Source organism: Bactrocera dorsalis, chromosome 2 (assembly GCF_023373825.1).
Source record: "Bactrocera dorsalis isolate Fly_Bdor chromosome 2, ASM2337382v1, whole genome shotgun sequence".
Lineage (NCBI taxonomy): Eukaryota > Metazoa > Arthropoda > Insecta > Diptera > Tephritidae > Bactrocera > Bactrocera dorsalis.
Genome location: NC_064304.1, coordinates 13657362 through 13673298, shown reverse-complemented (window position 1 = coordinate 13673298; position 15937 = coordinate 13657362). Strand labels below are relative to the sequence as shown.

The following is a 15937-nucleotide window of genomic DNA, read 5'->3' as shown; positions in this document are numbered from 1 at the left end:
AAACTCGGCAAATCTTTATCTGCCTTGCTTTCTAAAAGTAAGTTTTCGGTTTGTTATTGAAGGCTTTCTGGATTTTAATAGAACTTGCGCAGGTTCTGGCATCCTTTCTTGAGCTTCATCGACTGGCGTTTCTTCGATGACCGCTCTTTGCGTCTCTCCGCTTGTCTCTTCGTGTTTCGTTTCTAGTGCTTCTTTTGAGCTTTTTACGGTTTCTTTTGGACTTCTTGCGGCTTCGTTTTTACTTCGCGCCGATGTGGTTGGTCTCATTTCGTTTTCTTCATTGCCGTTTGATAATTTTCTCATCTCGGTTAATGTGAGTTGTTGAAGCGCAGCCTTGGAACGTTGTTCTAGAAAGTAAAGCACAAATAAAAAGTGAAAACTTAGTACGAAGCTCGAAGACTTAGAGTCCAAATCTTTCAATTTTTCTATGGACCAAAACATGACTTTAGAAAACCGTCAAATGTCTGCTCACTTCTTTTTTTCTCCTAGCTCTTACCAAGTTCCAAATTATATGCCAAAGGCAACCAGACACATTCCGATAATGTTTCATTTACATTAAGGCCAACTTTGCTCAGTTTTTCGATAAGTGTAAATACGCTGCAGGCAGTATGTTCAGTATCGTCGGGTAATAAACGTCGTTCGGCAGACATACCACACTCTAGAGCACGCCCATAAGCAGACGCATAAGTATTACAGCCAGTAAGTATAACCACAACTCTGTGAGCAAAAATATTAAAGTGTTAAAGTGGAGCATATTAAACTCTCTCTTTCATCCCACAACCCTGCTATACCTCTTTAAATGTAATTCATTCAAATGACCCGCCAGTATTGCCGCCAAACCCACAGCACCAGCACCCTCGACTACGCACTCCTCTTCCACAACTAGCCGCAGCATTGCCAACGCCACCCAAGGATCGCGCACCAACACCAACTTGTCAATCAAAACGGCAACCATAGAAAAGGCATTGCAACCCACCTTGGGCACTAGCAAACTCTCAGCCACCGAATTATTTGGTGCCGTATAAGTAGGCATCTCATGCTCCATGGCTCGTTGGAAACTCGGACACTTCTCCAGCTCCACACCCTACAAAGTAAATGTTTAGTTACCGCTGAAGGCTTACGGTTCAAGTACTCACAATAATTTGTGTCTGCGGTGATACCGTTTTAACGGCTGTGGCAATACCTGCCATAAGTCCACCACCACCAACAGGAACCACGATCGCGTCAATTTTCGGTACTTGCCTTAGTATTTCAAAGCCAATCGTACCGTTACCGGCAATAATATGGTGATGATCATAACTATCGATATATTCCAGTTGTCTGCCTTTTGATAAAACCAAAGCAACTACTCTGGACTCTGAAATGTCACGACCCTCGGTGATAACGTGCGCATTATAAGAACGGCATTTTTCAATTGTTGTCGTGGCGGTGCAAGTAGGCACCACAACTGTAATGGGTATTTTGAGCAGATTGCCTTGATAACTTAAGGCCTAAAAAGTGGAGACGTTAAAGCGTAGCCTCGTGTTTGATGGGTTCGTTTAAATAATAATTATATTACCAAAGCGTGATTTCCCGTTGATGCAGATATGACACCAATTTGCTTCTGTTTGTCGGAAAGTAAAAGCAAGGCATAACGTGCTCCTCTTACTTTGAAACTGCGAAAGAGATGAAATTAGTTTGTAACTACGAGTGGGTTGAGTGAAAGCGAGAACTGAGTTAAGGATAACCACTATAGCACTGAGTAACTACTAAAAGGACGCAGGGCCTGAAGAATTGTCTACAACGAATGGCGTTGACACTGCATATGTTTATACTTTCTTTATTCTTTTAAAGTTTGTCTCTTTATCGAAATGAAACCTTGTCAAGCTACAAAGCTTTTTTTAACTCACCTACCCGTCGGCTGCAAGAATTCTTTCTTAAAAAATACCTCCATATTGTATTCAATACATTTCACTGCCCGCTAAAAAATTGTTTACATGAAAAGGTTTCTTTTACGTTTATAAGAATACTCTCTGAACATTACCGTACACGGCGTCTTAGTCACTTCGTCCATCAAAAGCAAATCAGCCGTTGTGAGGTCGTCAAAGGATACTTCACGCGGTTTCTTCGGATCGCAATGGGTATCAATAATGTCGTCATCCATTATAAGAGAACCATTGCATATTTATTCATAACAATAATTATGTTAGTAATTAAGTCGGAAAATTATTCAAAAATGAAAATATTAAATATTTTGAAAGAAAGTAGAAAATTTGAAATTAGAAAATCAATTTTTATGTACCTCCAAATTGTCTACGTAAAGTAGTTTACTTATACTCTATAGTATTTTTTTTTTAAGTTTTTTGTAAAAATGAGTCAATGGCCGAATTCTCGATGTACATACATATGTATGTATATTGGTTAGTCGAAAAAGTCTTTTCATATTTTGTCAAAAGATGTCATTGCAGTCGTATATCTCCAGTGCTACCAATCATTGAAATTATGGAAAGGATTGACCAGGATCATCACATAAGCAGTCATGACATCACTAAGGAACTTAACATTCATCATAAAATGGTTTTGAACCATTTAAAAAAGGCTGGCTACAAAAAGAAGCTCGATGTTTGGGTACCACATGAATTGTCTGTGAAAAATTTAATGGACCCAATTAACATCTGGAATTCTTTGCTGAAATGAGATGAAATCAAAGCATTTCTGAAGCGAATGTTAACAGGAGATGAAAAGTGGATGAAATACGACAATAATGTGCGAAAAAGATCAAGGTCCAAGCGTGCTGAAGCTCAACAAATGGTCGCAAAGACAGGATTGACGCCTCGAAAGGTTATGCCGAGTGTTTGGTGGGATTGGAAAGGAATCATCCACTATGAGCTGCTATAGCCTGGTCGAGCGATTGATTGTACATTTTACTGTCAACTGACGAGATTGAAGCAATCAATCGAAAAAAACAGCCAAAACTGATCAAGAGAAAGGGATCCGGCTTCTATCACGACAACGCTGGACCACATACATCTTTGATGATTCAGCAAAAACTGCGAGAGCTTGGCTGGGAAGTTTTGATGCATCCACCATATAGTCCTGACCTTGCATCATTGGACTACCATTAGTTTCGGTCAATGCAGAACTCCCTTAAAGAAGTAAAGCCTGTGAAAATTACTTGTCGCAGTTCTTCGCCGAGAAACCAGAAAATTTTTATACTGATTAATAATGCCTCTAGCGAAAAAATGGCAAAAAGTGGTGGACCAAAATGGTACATACTCGTATATGGTTCATTAAAGTTCATTATAAATATAAAAAAGTTGAAGTTTGACTTTCCAATATATTATGTATATTTATCTGCCATTAAAGACATTTGTGCAATATATCTCTTCTTTTCAATTAAAATCAGAAACCTTCCAGAAATCTAAAGTTGTCTGTTTCTTTTTATTTACATATATATTTCCTCTACCTATATATGTATGTATGTATGTACTTTTTTTTAAATATCTAAAAAATGTATATTTTAGAATATAATTAAAGAGCCGTTTTTCGATGCCTTAATACAAATTTACAATTTTAATTTAAAAATTTATTTGAGCAAAAATTTAATTTAGAAACCTTTGCTGCATTCTCAGTATTTCTTCACATACGTATAAATAGTAAACAAAGTATTTAAATAAGAGTATAATTTAATTAAACTCATTAGGAAGCTAAGTTGTTAAGTATGGCCATGGGCTCCTCACTGAACTCGACATTTGTATAATGCTTCTTCAATTCATTTTTCAATTCCATGCTATGGGACCAGTCACGAGTCTCACAGACGACTTTAACCTGTTGAATCAACAATAATTTATTAGTGAAAAGTAGAAAGTACATATATATTCACAAAGGAACAAAGTTTCCGAAAAACTCACCGACACTGTGTATATATCTCTGAGCCAAGCGCGCTCATGCATTATGTCCTTGATGGAGACACCTAAATGGGAAAGTAGCCTGCAGAGATCATATATACCACCAGGGCGATCACTAACTTCGGCTTGAAACTTCACTAGACGACCTTCGGCGGCTAGTCCACGCTCCAAACAGCGTCCAAATACAGTGGTATCTATATTGCCGCCACATAAGAGAATGACAACCCTACAGAAATTTCAGTATATTATTCTCCAAACTACTTTTCTCATCAAACCAAATGCAATTACTCACTTTTTGCCTTTCAATTCATTCAACTGCCCGGCCAGTACAGCGGCCAAGCCCGATGCACCTGCTCCCTCCACCACACACTTCTCCTCCTCCACCAAACGTAGAATGGCTAATGCAATCCATTCCTCCTTCACCACCACCATCTTATCGATGAGCGGTAGTGCCGTCACATAAGCATTGTAGCCGACTTTGGGTACTGCTAAGCCATCGGCTAGCGTATTGTTGATGGGTGTGTGGATGGGCCCGTTATTTTCCATGGCTTGCGAAAAGCTGGGACACTTCTCAGACTCAACGCCCTGGCGGGTAAAAAAAATAAAAATTATAGATGTACATACATATACATATATTTATATCTATTTTTTTAATTCGGTCTCACTACTTACAATAACGGTGGTGTTCGGCGATAAAGCTTTAATCGCGGTCGCAATGCCGGCTATAAGTCCACCACCACCAACCGGTATAATCACAGCATCTGGATTGGGCACCTGTTCCAATATCTCTAGACCGATTGTGCCCTGACCAGCCATAATTTGCGGATGATCATATCCATTAATGTAGAGCATACCCTTATCTTGTGCCATTTTCATGGCGATAGTTTTCGCTTCGCCCATATCATTGCCATCCACAATTACCGTCGCCTTGTAATTGCGACATTTCTGAATCTTCATTATCGGCGCAGCTTTTGGCATTACGACTATGACGGGTATATTTAGTTTCCAGCCATGATAGCTCAGCGCCTAAACATGCGACGATTTTGAATTTGTGAGTGGCTGCTTTTTCAATTTGTGTAAATTTTTATGAATATAAACCCACCTGTGCATGATTTCCTAGCGAGGCGGATATGACACCAGTCTTCTTTTGTTGTTCGGAGAGGCAGAGAAGAGCGTACCGAGCACCACGCTCTTTGAAACTGAAAGAGAATGAAAACAATATGAGATATAACCAAATTTATATAACAGATTAACTATATGGACCCGGGTAAAGATAATTTAGAAAGTTTGTGAGTTGATTTCAGTGGCCAATTAGAGACCATCTCCTGCAACAACGAACTCAAAACTCGATTATGGCATATCTTTTTAATAAAATGCAGTTTCTTATTCAATTGTAACTATTAAGGCTAGGGGCAACTCCACAGCAGGTAATGCGCAATGGCGCGTTTCTAATCTGAAAAGGTTTTTCAGCCCTTTAGAGGATCTTAAAACTTGTAGATTAAAAAATTCGCAGGATAACTTCAAGACGATATGTTTTAAAGCCTTAACACTCGCAGAAGGAAGTAAACTGAATTTTTTTCACGAAGAGACAACTTCGTAGTATCAGTTCCTAGGGTCAACGACTCCCTATTGATTGATTGATAAACGAGGAATGCATCGCGACCTTAGGTCTATTGTGCCCTCCCTAAATCACCGAAGATACACCCAGCCCCAGCATATTGATAAAATCCAATATTCTGCTGGGTGCTAGCAAAGCGATGTGATCCCTATTTGAATCAAAGGGTCTTAAACCTGCGTCTTCAGACTGCTGTGCATTCAATTAGCAGGTGTACAGGTGTTTCTGGCTTCCCATTCTCTGCATTCCTGCACCAGTAGCGATTTGATCTCATAGGATGAAACTATTTTAAGTGCCGCTAGGCTATCGCTAAGTATGGTTAAACGTTCGTTGCGATAGTTGCGTTGGACGTTTATCTCTATGCACCGACTTAAGGCAGAGACTGCCTGAAAAATGCTTGGAAAACTTCCGATAAGTATGGAGAGTTTGATGCGCAGTCCTTGTACCGATTCCCACCAACATTTTCGTGCCATCACTGTACTACTTGATCGTACTATCCCTAAACAGTATTTCGAGAGTGGAAGTATTCCTTGCTGTAAGGGGTGAACTTCGTGGAGAAGTTAATTATTTAGTAATGCTCCCTTTGGTAAATCTTAAGCACGAACTGTCATTGGTTATAGGAAAAGCAGTGTAGCGAAACATTTTTCATACACATTCATCAAAGCATAAGTGTATGTATAGTATATTTATGAGTTTGTAGTATATCACCGAGAAAAGTAAGCAATTGCACTTTGGACCTGCCAATCATAAATGCAAATAATTAGTGGAAGACTGTGCTGTGCCGGCAATGAACAAATATTGATAGCCTTAATTAATTGAAATACACATTATAAAGATAAGGAAGATGAAGTTTATTTTTTTTTACATTTTTATGCGCTTATAGATTTTTGAACTCATAAATTACTGTTTAAATTGTTTTTAAATTGACTTGATTAGATTTTACCTGCCAGTTACTTGCAGAAAGTCTTTCTTCAAATACAAATCCATGCCATAAGAGTCTGATGAAGTAGAACGCTGAAAATGAAAGCAGAAACAGATTTATATAATTTTTATTAATAATGTGTATGAAATATTTAAGTATAAACATACATATAATGCGTATATATAATATTTAAGCATAAAAGTCTTCTTCTTTATAAATAGAGTAGAATCTTAAGGTTCTCTTAGGTTTACAAAATATTCTAACATACAACATTTTTCGAATTTGCTTGATTTATTACTGAGAGGCTCGATTAAATATATACAAATAGATAGATGCATATTGCAGATTTTTCGTGAATTATGATGTTAGATCCTCTAAGAGATCAAGGGTGAATGAAGGCCTTTACCGAAATTCGAAGGATCTTTAGTGATTTTAAAGGTGCTTCACTCACTTCATTCACTGCTTTCAGAACAAGTAAGCTTTCTTTAACTGCAGTGACCTCCGTTTGAAAAAACACCGAAGTAGTAGTCTGCAAGACGAAAGATTTCGGTGTCTAATTTTGCTACAAACACACCACCTCCCACTTGATTGTATAGTTTGGAAGCATATATGCTTAGCCCTACGGCTCAGCCCACCTCGCCCTTTTCCCACTCTTTTCTAGAAGAGAAGACAATAATTGGAGACCGAATTTAATTTCAGTTCTTCAGAATTACTAAGTATCTTAGAATGTCCCTTATTGCAAGTTACTTCAATCCACTCCTCGAAAAAATAATTCGAGCTGCAGATTTTAATAGAAAAGGTACAGACTTCTATAAGAATGTACAGCTGCTGGCGTACGACAATGATATTGATTTCATTCAACAGCCGTGTCGTTAGTTCAGCTTTCTGCAGACTTGATAAGGAAGTGAAGCAAATGGTCTGGGGTCTGGTAGTGAACGGGGGCAAAACAAAATATATTCTGTGAACAAATAAAAAATCGTCGCACTCGCAATTTAGCTCCCACGTCATTGTAAACATTATAATGACATGCGTCTATCTTGCAACCAGCATTAACACCAACAACAACGTTAGCAGCGAAAACCAGCGCAGAATAACTCCTATTAATAGGTGCTACTTCGGACTGAGACAATTGAGAAGTAAAGTCCTCTTTCGAGAAACACAGACTAAATTCTATAAGTCACTCATCCTTCCCGTCCTGCTATATCGTACAGAAGCATGGACGATGACAACATCTGATGAGTCGTAGTTATAAGTTTTCAAGAGAAAGGTTCTGCGAAAGATTTATGGTCTTTGGGAGATATAGTTCATAGTTCAGCGAATTAAGAAACAGCGGCTGGCGGTTGGTCATGTCGTCCGAGTGGATCAAAACACTTCAGCTCCGAGGGTATTCGACGCAGTACCCAGCGGCGGAAGCAAAGGAAGGAAGGCCTCCACTTCGTTGTAAAGACCAGGTGGAGAAAGGTCTGGCTTGGAATCTCCAATTGGTCCGTGTAAGCGGTGTCCACGCCAATAAAGAATAAGAAAAATGGGGACTATTATCGAAATTAATATATGTAAAATGAGCTTTGGTGCCGGTCTAGCGTTGTTTTAAGAGTTCCACTAAGAATTCCACTAATGCATGTATGTTTTGCATACGTCACACCGCGTATTTCGTTACCCGAGGTGTTAATGCCCAAGTGGGCTCCAGTTTTGTTTCCATGTTTTGTCTTGTCTAAATTAGTCCCAAGCAAGTAGTTCCATTTATTGTAGGATCTTATCATTAGGTATTCACCTCAGCATGACTAAAAGATAACATTCCGGAGGATTATTCATATATACATACATATGTACGTACAATGTCAGGGTATTTTATTAATCGGAATCTGCATTCAGACCGTTTCATTGTAGAGCTCCTTTAAAGGCGTGTAGTAATTGCTTTCCAAAAATTAAGTAAGAGTATTTAAGCTTAATATTGAAAAAAAATAAGTTAACTTCTGTAATCTAATTGATTAATGAAATTATTAAAAATCCAAATAAATTGCAAATATTTGAAAATAATTTTTGTGTTTTCCTAACTCGACAAATGCGAAAATTGTTCAAACTAAATCGCCCCTACTTTCGTCGCACTCACTTCGTATTATGTCGCATTAAGAGTCTTTAGCAAGTATTACAACAATCAAGAAGACTAATTAATAGCAAGTGTTGTTTATCAGTAAAATAAATATTTTAATTCACATTTGAACTTTGCCTCACTTTTTTTTATTATAACTATACCATATACAATATATATGTATATATTTTTTTTTGAGTGCTATAACAAAATGATCCTCAATAAGTTTACCGCACCTAAATGCACTTAAATGGTTGAATTCGAAAATGCTCCCTTCAATTTCGTTATTACTCACCGGACATGGTGTTTTTGCAACACCATCCTTAATGAGAAAAGCCGCCGAAGTTACATCGTGAAAGGATATTTTCTGTGGTTTCTCAGGATCACAGAACGGGTCGAGTACATTCTCCGTAGTATTGAATTTTGTTGGCACTGGTATATCATGGTTAGGTAAGAGCACTGTACCGCTACTTTTAATTACATATTTGGCTTTAATATTTTTATTACTGTTATCGGCTTTGACATTTGCACTGTCGTTGCCAACCGATTTTGGTACAGTCACTGTGGTTTTGGAAGGTGTTTCGCCATTTTTCTCTCCCGAAGGCATTTTTTCAAAGTTTTTAAGCTGTACTGCAAACCCACCGAAATATTAAACTGAATTGTATTTTATTTCCGTAATATTAGCACTTAACAGTTCATACGACTTAACACAACTGATCAATTTTCGTACGAGTATTTACATATTATAAACTATTAATTTCAAGTACAATAACAATGGTGATGGCGAATTAAATTAAGCGACAGATTAATATTTTCATATAAACCTTCTATACAGGGTGTGGCTGGCGACAAGGTAGGAAAGAAACAGGGCAGTTAGGTGAGATGATTAGTACCAAAAATGACTCAATAATTTTTTCTCATTTATTGGTGACAAGTTGAGAACAATTCGTTGTTGAATTGGCGAAGCTCTTCTCGTTAGCCAGTTTGGAGCATTTTTGATCGAAAAAATATATAATGAACTATTGAGTTTATTTTTAGTTTGATTCCATAATGCTTTTAAGTCCAATGTCAATATAAATATTTTATAATAATTTTCTGAAGTCTTGACGATTTTAAAATATAATTATACATTTTCACAAGTCACCCTGTATAGCTTAATCTAGATGTTTGTATATACAAATGTATGTTAAATAAAACGAACTCGAGCCATTATAATTGAATTATGCTGATAAGGAAATTTAGCACTCGACACTCGATAGAGATAAGGCCATAAGTCTGCTTTAGCATCAGTAAGGCCAACGATTAAAACGAAATTGTGACCAATATCAATAGTAACAACAAAATAGGGCTGTTAAAAGCGTTTTCCAGCAGTGGAAAGTCTGCCTGAAAATTGTATTATGATTTTCTTTAGATATATTTGACATTGTCTCAGTTCTGCCAAACGATATCAGGACTTGCACCTCCAATCCCTGAAGATGATACCTTGGGTTTAACAGGGGGTACAAAACCCCGACATGGGAAGTTAAGAATTAAGGGCACACCAAGTATCTGGGAGTAATTTAGCGATAATAATTTAGGATAATAGATTAATGTGCAAACTCAATGTAAAAGAGACAGTGAAAACAGTCATAGAAATACTTACGCTTGAACCACATTCACAAATTGTCCAACTTTACGAAAATTCACGTTCTGTAAAGAATGAGATTCGCGCGCTTCGCTCTACTTATGGTCAACATATACAGCCTACTGAGCTCTCTATTCGCAACACCATCAGCCATCTTGAGACCCAGCACTCAATATAAGATAATATTTGACCAAATAGACCACGTCTAGTACGCAGTGAAGAAAATATAGTAGCCTTAACTGAAAGTGACGCGAAGACCGTGGAGAGTCGATTCGGCGCCGTTCGCAGCAATCCAGACTGACGTATGGAACGACTTGGCATATTTTACGTCGAGATTTTAAATTGAAAAAGTACAAAATACACCATGTACAAGAACTGAAGTGAAGAATCGAGTTTCCCAAGCGACATCGATTTGCTCTATGGGCTCTTGAAAAGTTCCAAGAAGATCCGACGTTTTCGAGACAAATTTTGTGCAGCGATGAGACCCATTGGGTAAACAAAATTGGCGCATTTAAAACAAAGAGCAACCTGTAGAGATTCAAAAGCTGACATTTCATCCAGAAAAAAACAATGATTTGGTGTGGTTTATGAGCCGGTGGAATCATTGGTCCATATTTCTTCAAATGTCATTACAGTGAGAATGTAACCGTCAATGCCAACCATTATCGTGATATCATGACAGATAATTTCACATTTTGGGCCGGTGGATTGGCCACAAAGATTGTGTGTTATCCCACCGTTAGTCTCTCTCTTGTGGGTTTATGTAAAGTCTAAAATATATGTATGTGGACAATCCCGCTTCAATTCAAGCCTTGAAGCCAAACATCACGCGGGTCATTCGAAAGTTACCAGTCGAAATGCTCTAACGAGTCATCGAAAATTAGATCCATCTGAGACGTATCCGCAGCCAACATTTAAAAGAAATAATCGTAAAAAAATTAAATTCTAAAGAATGTTCTTTCGAATGATAATAGACATTTTCCATTAAATTTGAAGTTTCTGTGTTTTTTCTTTAAAAAAGTAGGGAAGCTCGAAATGGATCACTCTTTCTGTATTTGATTGATTGTTCAAAAAACGATTAATTGCGCTATTGAGAACTACTCGTATTCATTAGCGCTGATAACATGCTCACTGTTTTATAAATACTCCTAATTATTTATACTCGTGCTGTACTTATGAACTGTATACTTATAAGTGGGCTATAGATTTGACTTAATCTTGTTTTGAATTTTGACATTTTTTTGACACGCTTTACTTTATTTACTAATTCCGTTATAAGTGTACACATGTTGCGAATATAAAACTGATTACGAAACAAAATAGATGAGATTAATTTGTTTGGCAAATTTTCCTTAGAATAGTTGACATTTGTTTATATGTATGAATATGCTAATCGATTTTATCGGTATAATTTCTTTTTTACTTTCTGATAAAATAATTTAAACTGTTTAAAATTAACGACGATGTACCTATGCCAGTTACCAGGACAATATTCGGTCACTATACTTTCTTTTGATCGCTTTCTGATTCTAAATACCCTGATGTACGGAAAACTATACTTTGATAAACCCACAAATAGAAGGTGACTTTAACGGATAAAATACCATGAAAAAATAGTCAAATACTGCAGACGCATATACTTACGAGGTATGACAATTAAGTAATGAGACTGATTCCATAAAAACCGTATATTTGAAAATTATTCTACAACTCTGCCATCCTCTTCAAAGTAGTCCCCTTGGGCAGCTATACAGCGATTCCAGCGCGTTTTCCATGCTTCGTAACATTTCTGGAACGCTTCGACTGGGATGTCCGCCAGTACCCTCGTCACGGCCACTTGGATGTCCGGAATCGACTCAAAATGGGTTCCTTTGACCACCGATTTTATTCTAGGAAACAAAAAAAGTCACAGGGTGACATGTCGGGCGAATAAGGCGGTGGTTGCAAAACGGCGATCCCTTTAGAGGCCAAATACTGGGACACGCTGTCGGCGGTGTGGCACGGCGCGTTGTCGTGATGAAAGATCCTGTTACGAGCGATGTCTGGGCCCTGTTGACTCGTTTTTGCAATCTTTCGAGTACTTGGCAATAGTAAACTTGATTTACAGTTTTCCCCGGTGGAATGAATTCTTTGTGGACGATTCCATGGCTATCAAAAAAGGCAACAATCATCGTTTTCACCTTCGACTTGCTCATGCGAGCTTTTTTCGGGCGGAGGGCGCGCGGGGACAACCATTGAGAGCTTTGGCGTTTGGGTTCCAGGTCGAAGAGCACTATCACCATACACTCTTACAATTTTAGCGTATATTTCCGAAGCTGTTTCGCCCAATCTGGCGCAAAATTTTATCACGACGCGTTGCTCTTGATTTCGTTTTTTCCATTTTCGTGATGAGCACTACAAACACACGTCTACAACTTGACACAGCAGGCGAACTAAACAAGCTAGAGCGATGGTACATATATCAATGGAGAGGGGAGGGATGCCGGAAAAAGAGAAAAGGAATTTCAAGGTCACAGGTTTACCACAAGCGCGGCAATAAAATCAGTCTCATTACTTAATTGTCAAACCTCGTATATGAATATTACTATACAAATTTTTCGGTGAACAAGGACAACAAAAATTAATTCACTATCATCTCAAGCAAACACATAAATCGTTAAAAATAAGATTTTCCGATCCATTCCACCAGTAATCAGTAATCAGTAGTTTACAGTCATTTTGCGACTGTGATGTAAGAGGCTATTTCTTGCTAATTATGGACTGCTGAAACTGAAAATAATAGCAAAAATTTCCTAAGTTTCCCATCAGTTAACAGTTCTTAACCGCATCAAAATCCAGGTCCGTCTCGGTTTGGTAGATCCGACTGCCTTTAAAAAAAATATTTAAAACAGCCTGAGAATGGTCAATGAAGTCTATTGATTTATTTAGCTTTAAATCAAACCATATTCGAAAAAAACCTTAAGTCATTCATCAATTTCTATATAACAATAACAAAAATATTACTGTATTATATTAATACATACTAACACGAGTACATATGTATGTACTTATGTATGTACCTACACATGTACTTCTTTTTTATTTTTAATATTAATTGATAATAGGTTTTTTTTTATTTTTTTATACCTTACGATAAGATCAAAGTGCGTATCAAACGCGTGACTCGTAAAATGTGTTATTGTGGTTCTTTTAGTGATTTTGGTATAAATAACTCGCGCTTGTTGAAATGTTGATAGGCAATTAATTGACATCTTAAAATACATTAGTGATAAGACTAACAGGCATAATATTTGTTTGCAGTGTTTACGTAATAAAAAAGGAAGGCGTGGCCAGCTGGCGAACAGTAAAAGCGATTTTGTTATCAAATGTGACATGCTTGTCATTCGAGTGTTTCGATTTTGAGCGAAAGCGTTATGCAAATTAGTTTTGATATTCTTTATATTTAATTTATTTTTCAGCTCAAATTTGAAATAAATACATAAATACTTTTAAATGATATTTATATTTAAGATTTTTCTAGTCCAATAATTATTCACCAACATATACATATTTTGTTTCAAAACTATTATATCGTCACCTGAAATGCAAAATAACGTATCATCAAAAAATTCGAAATTGAGTGTCTTATTGATTACGTTTCACTACTTCAAATTACATGCATAATATTACATATGCTCAACATCATCAAGTTCTGCACTCAGATATAAACCAGTTTTAATCAATATTAAAATTTTTTTTCACTCATGCTCCATTTTATTTCGTGTTTCATTCGTGCCACTGTAAATTTCCGAAAATGTTGTTACGTTATTTTGCATTTCAGGTGAGATCCACTCTCTTTAAATAAATTCTAAGATAATCAGAAATTTTTATTTGTTTCGGTTATAAAAAATATGAATGTCTTATTAGAAATATATTTTAGTGTTCATAAATAGATTAAAAGCCAAATATATTTCCATTCTTGTTTATTTCCTGTAATTAATATTAGTTTTATGTTGTTGTATTAGAGGTTTGTGAAATGCCATAAAAAATATATATTAAAACATAATGTTTCTAGCTCCAATAACAACTATGTTTAAAGGTTAAAAGAAATATGAACAAAAAAATTTTCTTTATGATCTAAACGGTGATACTCGAATAAAATATTATTTCGAAATAATTTAGGTGACCAAATTTTCGAGAGACTTTCGAAAAGCTTTAAACTATTGAAATTTTTCAACATCCAAGTATGAGTCCCATGAAGAAGTTGAAATTATTATTGATCTGGTGTAAAACTCTAGACAATAGAGTTTTTAAGTTGCTTGAGTGATTACTGGGACACAATCGATCTTATCACCAATTTTTTTGCATGTTTTGTGTTTAATTCTCCATATCAGACCAAATATTTGGCAGGTCAAAAACAACTCAAAATTTGTGTAAGGATTTAACATTTTTAAAATACACCAACATTTTGTCAATTTTTGATTTTTTTCGAGCGGAGATCATTGTTCGAATTGATTTCTTTATTTTACTTCTTTTAGGTTCCCTCCATGAAGAAGACCGGAATCACTGCAGCAGTGGAGAATTTCTTTCTAGGGCTGTCGGAAATCGCGTGTAACTCGAAAAAAAATATATGTAATTTGTATTTTCAAAGATATTTATATGTATTCTTAATATTCCATACAAAGGGTTTACCAAAACGTATGATGTGATGTTAAAATTTAATTAAGGGCTAAAATTTGGTCGAAATGGGTTCTGTGTTTTGTTATGCAGATAATTTTATATCATACATGTTTTGAACAAACTGTCGGCGAAATGGTCGCCACGGCTCTGTTTGCATGTCTATCTACGCCAATTTTCTATGAACCGATTCACACATTTCGGATGGAATTTCGAGCACTAAATGTTGTTTTTGTGCGCTGCTGGTTGATGGGCGTAAGCCTTTTATTTTATATACCTCCTAAGAAAGTAATCTAGTGGCGTTAAATGGTATGAGCGTGGCGGTCAATTGATTGGGCCCTTTCTCGAAATTAACGAAACAAACAATTCCGGCAAAAAGTCTTTCAACATCGTGTTATACCGTTCGGTATTGATGGTAAGGGCATTTCCATTACATTTCAAAACAAGTAAGATAATGCCGCCATACCACGATCCGCACTAAACGAGGATTCGACTCACCCGTCAATTTTGTTTGTCGACGAATCCATCAACCCTGAAGTGGGTTCATCGGAGAAGATGATTTTTAGATGAACGTGAAGGTGACTATGTGTGGCACAAAGCCTTCGAGATGGACACTACCAAATATCCAAGGGTTTTTCTGTGACTAAAAGGTCTGCTTTACCAGTAAGTTTTTTACCATACCCATTAGGCCAGAAATGGGTCTCATCGCTGAACAAAATTTGGCTTCAAAACGTCTGATTTTGGAACTTGTCAAGAGTCCATAGAGCGAAGCGATGTCGCTTGGGATGGTTGTATTTTGTATGCTTTTAATTTAAGAGCTGCGAACGGCACCGAATCCACTCTTCACGATCTTCGTGTACACTCTTAGCTACGGCTGCTCTATTTTTTTCACTGCGTGGTGAATGGCTCAGTAAGCCGATATTAACTATAAGTTAAGCGAAGCGCGCGAACATTGTTTACTGAGCGTTCAGGTCTTTCCATTTTGACCAAAAAATATTGAACAAACATGACAGCTTGACACGACTCACGCGTGATCTGTCAAAAAAGGTTTTTGAAAAAATGTGCCTCTACTTGAATTAACCAAAATCTGTAAGAATCTAAGAAAGTCGTAACCAGTACAACAAGCAGCCCTTACAACCTCAGC

The 15937-nt window shown here is 36.9% G+C and overlaps 2 protein-coding genes across 2 annotated transcripts; both read right to left on the bottom strand.

Moving 5' to 3' along the window:
• Positions 1 to 15: 15 nt before the first annotated feature.
• On the bottom strand, positions 16 to 2267 carry LOC105227647 (L-threonine dehydratase catabolic TdcB). Its single transcript, XM_049448736.1, has 7 exons — positions 2024 to 2267; positions 1890 to 1960; positions 1559 to 1655; positions 1137 to 1490; positions 792 to 1084; positions 497 to 717; positions 16 to 347 (listed from the first exon to the last, which is right to left on the bottom strand). Exons 1-7 carry the CDS (start codon positions 2141 to 2143, stop codon positions 16 to 18), a joined length of 1488 nt encoding a protein of 495 aa, XP_049304693.1. The 5' UTR covers positions 2144 to 2267.
• A 1255-nt stretch (positions 2268 to 3522) lies between these two features.
• Positions 3523 to 9239, bottom strand: LOC125775327 (L-threonine ammonia-lyase-like). The gene is made up of 7 exons (XM_049448737.1): positions 8809 to 9239; positions 6446 to 6516; positions 4990 to 5086; positions 4560 to 4913; positions 4180 to 4472; positions 3891 to 4113; positions 3523 to 3807 (listed from the first exon to the last, which is right to left on the bottom strand). The coding sequence occupies exons 1-7, from the start codon at positions 9118 to 9120 to the stop codon at positions 3679 to 3681; spliced, it is 1479 nt and encodes a 492-aa protein (XP_049304694.1). The 5' UTR covers positions 9121 to 9239; the 3' UTR covers positions 3523 to 3678.
• Between the last annotated feature and the right edge of the window lie 6698 nt (positions 9240 to 15937).

Bases quoted from the DNA above. Each gene is read 5' to 3' on its own strand.
- LOC105227647 (XM_049448736.1), bottom strand. From the start codon at position 2,143: ATGGATGACGACATTATTGATACCCATTGCGATCCGAAGAAACCGCGT. The intron at 1,961-2,023 runs GTAATGTTCAGA...ACAATTTTTTAG, and splicing joins TGACTAAGACGCCGTGTACG to CGGGCAGTGAAATGTATTGA. The intron at 1,491-1,558 runs GTAATATAATTA...TCCACTTTTTAG, and splicing joins CAACGGGAAATCACGCTTTG to GCCTTAAGTTATCAAGGCAA.
- LOC125775327 (XM_049448737.1), bottom strand. From the start codon at position 9,120: ATGCCTTCGGGAGAGAAAAATGGCGAAACACCTTCCAAAACCACAGTG. The intron at 6,517-8,808 runs GTGAGTAATAAC...TTTCATTTTCAG, and splicing joins TTGCAAAAACACCATGTCCG to CGTTCTACTTCATCAGACTC. The intron at 4,473-4,559 runs GTAAGTAGTGAG...TTTACCCGCCAG, and splicing joins CGCCGAACACCACCGTTATT to GGCGTTGAGTCTGAGAAGTG.